Genomic DNA, 5,000 nt, shown 5'->3' with positions numbered 1-5,000 from the left:
AAAGGGTCACCATTCTCCTTCACAGAGCAATGCACAACCACTGAGCCCATCGCCTTCACAGAGCACGACTCCAAAACAAAAACACGCTTATTAAAACACACCCCTCCTGTCTGTGTGCCTGCCTGCTTGTCTGATGGGCCCTTGCGGTTTCATTGTTGTTTGCAGCCAGCCTGCCAGCCAGCCAGCCACCCCATCAGCCACTGGCTTCTGTTCAGGTCGTGTACCACCCCCCCCACCCCCCATACCCACCCCTCCACATCCCCTTGCTCCTTAATTACATGCTAAACTCTATAAAATTTATGAGTTTAATGAAGTGTGCGTGTCATGTTGGGGGGGGCGAGGCGGGGTCGTGTAGATGAAACCCAGGCCCTGACCCCCGCGCATGAACTCTTGCTCCTGACCGCAGTTATGCTGAGGCTGTAAAGTCACTCATAGGAACACTGGGGCGGTGGCCTTCTGTTTCTCACACTACAGCTCTCTGTGTTTCTCATTCACTCTCCCTCTCTCTCTTTTACTCTCTCCCTCTCTCTCTTGTTTACTCTCCCTGTATTTCACTCTCTCCCTCTCTCTCTTGTTTACTCTCTCCCCTTCTCTCTTGTTTACTCTCTCCCCTTCTCTCTTGTTTACTCTCTCTCATTCACTCTCTCCCTCTCTCATTCACTATCTCCCTCTCTCTCTTATTCACTATCTCCCTCTCTCTCTCTCTCACTATCTCTCCTCATACTCTCATTCACTCTCTCTCTCACTGACTGTTTTTCTCTCTTTCTCTTTGCAATGCTATTAGTAGCCTTTTCCATCTCTTTCTCCTTCTCACATTCTCCATCTGTCTCTTTCTTTCACATGGCAATCTGTAGTTGAGTCTAAAGTCTTTTAACCCTCTCCAACATTCCATCTTTTTCTGTCACTTTCATTTCAATTCAATTCAATTCAGTTCAATTCGAGTTTTCACTGGCATGACAAGATACTACACTCCCTCTCAACAGCTCTGTGAGTCTCTCTATCACTCTCAAACAAAATCTGGATGAGTATAAAAATGTATGTGTGTCTATGTGCTCTTTTCATGACTCTGTGGGGGTGCAAGCTGATTCCTCTCTGGTGTGTGTGTGTGTGTGTGTGTGTGTGTGTGTGTGTGTGTGTGTGTGTGTGTGTGTGTGTCTGTGTGTGCCTGCGTGGGTGATAGCATGGCTAAATGCATGTCAGCATAGAGTGCAAATGTCATGTGTGTGTACATGTGTTCACATCGGGCAATAAAACTATCCTAGGCAGGCCAGGCAGACAGCATTGGTGCTCAGTTACCTCTGACAGATCAGGTAACCGAGGGTGTCCCACTTACCATTTGTGTGGAGCCACGTGTGGGTGTGTCATCCTCGCGTGAGGGTTACCCCGAACTACGACAAAGACAGATAGAGAGATAGATAGATAGAGAGAGAGAGATAGATAGATAGATAGATAGACCAATAGACATATGAATAAATAGATACATGCCTAAATATATGTATTCCTCAATAGAGCAACAAACATGGAGATGTATTGAAAAGATAAATAAAGACTGACAGACCGATGAAGGGATACATAGACAGATACATAGATGCATAGACAGGCACATACAGTAGATGGATATATGGGTCCGTTCAGAAATACATGGGTGGATAGGCAATTGTCAGACAGACAAACAGACAGACGGAGATACATATACTGTAAATCGAGACGTAGAGACAGCCAGACAGACAGCACTAGAGAGACATAAAACCTTACACTCCACATGCAGGACCAGTGAAAATCAACGTGAAATTAGGGCACACTCACACACATACACACTCTCACACACTCACACACACCCACCCACACGTGCAGAGCTCCCTCTAAGACCCCGAGTGAGAGAGAGAGAGAGAGAGCGAGAGTGAGAGCGAGCGCACTGAGGCTGTGTGGGGACTCACCCTGCTTGTGCTGAGCGCTGTGCTGCTTCGCCTCCTGTCACACAGAGAGGACACACACATGCGCATCACTTACACATCCGTCCACAACACCAAAACACTTAACCCCCCTCCACCACCCCCCCAAATGCCTGGATGGACAAACCTCGGCACCACGCCACCGGGGAAATTGTCTGGATTCGGGCGCATGACTGTACGTACCTTGGAGGTGTACAGGAAACGCTCGGCCCCGCCTCCCCCAGGGGGCTGCAGGGAAGGCCAGGAATGGGTCATGTCCTGAGGGGGACAGGAAGGGGTCAAAAGGTGAGAGGTCAACAAACGTAAAGGATGAAAGACTTCTGTAAATGTCTCCACAGGTAGCGATAAGCCTGCACGCAGCAGGGGTGGCGGGGACGTCCCATGGAGGCACTTGACGACGCTACATATTTGTTTTTATTGAGTTTGTTCTGTGGTCAGGTCAATTTCACGCTAACTTCACTAAAAGAGCTCATAAATGTTTCTGACCACCAGGGGGCACATCTGGGTACTTTACACGTGGCTGACGTGTGGCTGCATCACAGAAACAGACACAGACACAGTCTGGAGTTACACTGTACCACCACCTGAGAGCTCTTTAAAGGTGTTTTAGGTAAACAGGCGGATATCACTTCACATTTTACACTGACTCTAGGGGGAATGAAACTGAATTATGGAAAGCCATGTTTGAGGATGAAAGGAGATATATACAGTATATTTTACATGAGTATTTATGAGGCACTGAGTAGCATGGAGAAAAAAAGACAGTTTTATGTTTTCTGTCTGCAGTCTGGGTCTGAAGGGTGTGTGATACTGTATCACCATTACTACACTGTGTTAAAAAGTTTAAAAGGTGTGATGATTTACGGACCCCAAAAAAAAGAAAATAGAATAGAAGAAGGTGGTCCAGGAACTTAATCTCTCAATTTACAAAAAGCCTCCCACATAGGTCATAGAATACGTACAATAGACGGCACAGTTGTTTTGGCTTGAACCTTACTCAGTGCATTATTCAGGGTTTACAAACCAGCAGCATTCCTAAAGAAGAAGGTAGTTCTTTCACAGAACATCAGATGAGAGATGGCTCTCTCCAAAAAACTGGGACACACAGAAAACACGGTGTTGCTTTTTGTCAGTAAAGCCCGAACTCTTCCAGCTTCGTATATCTGTGCAGTTCCAGATAAAGCCCCTGAAGGGTAAGATGGCTTGTCCTCTTGATAGCATCAAGCTGCTTTCAGCATCCTGCCATTTAAGTAACCATGCGGGTAGCACCACTCTTTTTTGTGTAGAGGTGGATACTTGCGAGTGGATAATTCTAATTATTAACTAGTGCTAGTAAATTATAGCTACTAATAATTCGCCAAGATATTACTGATATTAGGTTGATAAACTAATACAAAGTAGCCATGGCTAGAGCTTTCACTCTGAAACACAACATCACATCCAACCTAGTGAATATATTACCTGTTTCTATACTTTTATGGGCAATACTGCTCTACCACTATGTCACAAGACTGACGTAACCATGTCATAAGACTGAAATAACCACATTAAAACGTGTCATGGAAGATGCTATATCATGACATTTGGATGCATGACAGCCTTTGTCCAGTGTTATTTCCAAATCGTGTTGTGGGAAATGCCATTTCCTGCTGTTGACTGTCATGTGTGTCCGGTTCTATAAGTCTATTATATGGCTCGTCACATAGAGATCACACACACACGCAAACACACAGGCTCAGAGAATATTAACTTAGAATGAGGATACACACACACACACACACACACACACACACACACAAACACACACACACACACATGCACGCTCACAGACATACAGGCAGGCCCAGTGAAAACGTGAAATGAGCACACACAAACACACTCACACGCACACTGCTCAGTCATTTATTGTGCAATGGTTGTGTGGTGGGCTGACGGTGTCTGCTTCGTAAATAATATGTTTTGAGAAGCGCTGTCATTGCGCAGGGCTAACTGTCCTAATGGGAGGAAGCGCTCCAGTAGCATCTCTGATTATCAGCAAAGATTAGAAAACGCCTCCCGACCAGCCGCACTGGGTCATTGTCTCCTGTGGGAATAAGGTGTTCTGCACGTATAATTCTCTAATGCCTAGTCAGTCGTCTACAGTCCCATGGTCTTAGGTGAGGCATCTGAAAAAGGCTGATCTACTGCTACTGATAAACCTGGTGAAACAAAGTCAGATCTGTAAATGATATCACATAGTGGAGAAGAGGCTAGGGGTAATCATCTAACACACACTAAGAATATCAATATATATATTTTATGTTATATATAATATATATACATAAATGGTGAATACTGGCACTTGTGAATATTTGTGTTGTATTTGTAGTATTTAATGGTCCTTTATTTTGTATTGGTACTGTATTGTGAGAAGGAACTAAAGGGTTAGGTTGGCCGTCTCTTACCTTTGACAGAACTCTAGACCTAGAACAAAGATGTAGAAGGCATATACTTGTATGTTAAGGCCTTCTTTTTGGATATTTCGATCTATTCTTAAGTTTGTACCTTCTCCATCCCTTCATTATTATTTTGTTTCAATAGCATTGCTTTGGATTAGTGGAGATGGGTTTACATCATTTGTTTACCCTGCTACCGACCCACTTGTCTGCCCACCCACCTGTCTACCCACCCACCTGTCTGCCCACCCTCCTGTCTGCCCACCCACCTGTCTACCCACCCACCTGTCTGCCCACCCTCCTGTCTGCCCACCCACCTGTCTACCCACCCACCTGTCTGCCCACCCTCCTGTCTGCCCACCCACCTGTCTACCCACTCACCTGTCAATATATATATATATATATATATATATTGTAGTGACGTACTTCCTAGGTTTGTTTGTTATACATATAAATTAGCAAATAAATATTTATATATATTAATTTGCTTATGTTTTACAACTTCCACCGCTGGAAAGGATCATATATGTATTAGCATATATTCATAATCAACACATTGCCACTGTGCTATGTTAACTAACTTCCTATAAACTATAAAAGCAATTAGAGAGGA

At 44.5% G+C, this 5,000-nt stretch overlaps 1 protein-coding gene across 1 annotated transcript in view; it reads right to left on the bottom strand.

Annotated features, from left to right (window-relative positions):
- Positions 1-5,000, bottom strand: part of aff3 (AF4/FMR2 family, member 3) — a gene marked incomplete at its 5' end in the record, with an annotated part of 31,113 nt that overhangs the window by 17,229 nt on the left and 8,884 nt on the right. Inside the window, 3 exons of the mRNA XM_080838258.1 lie at positions 1,334-1,388; positions 1,938-1,971; positions 2,136-2,210. Coding sequence (XP_080694384.1) covers positions 1,334-1,388; positions 1,938-1,971; positions 2,136-2,210 — 164 coding nt within the window. The remainder of the gene's footprint in view (positions 1-1,333; positions 1,389-1,937; positions 1,972-2,135; positions 2,211-5,000) is intronic.

The sequence above is a fragment of the Sprattus sprattus genome (assembly GCF_963457725.1).
Source record: "Sprattus sprattus genome assembly, chromosome: 5".
Lineage (NCBI taxonomy): Eukaryota > Metazoa > Chordata > Actinopteri > Clupeiformes > Clupeidae > Sprattus > Sprattus sprattus.
Note: the sequence above shows the minus strand (reverse complement) of the source record. Positions and strands in the feature narration are given on the sequence as shown.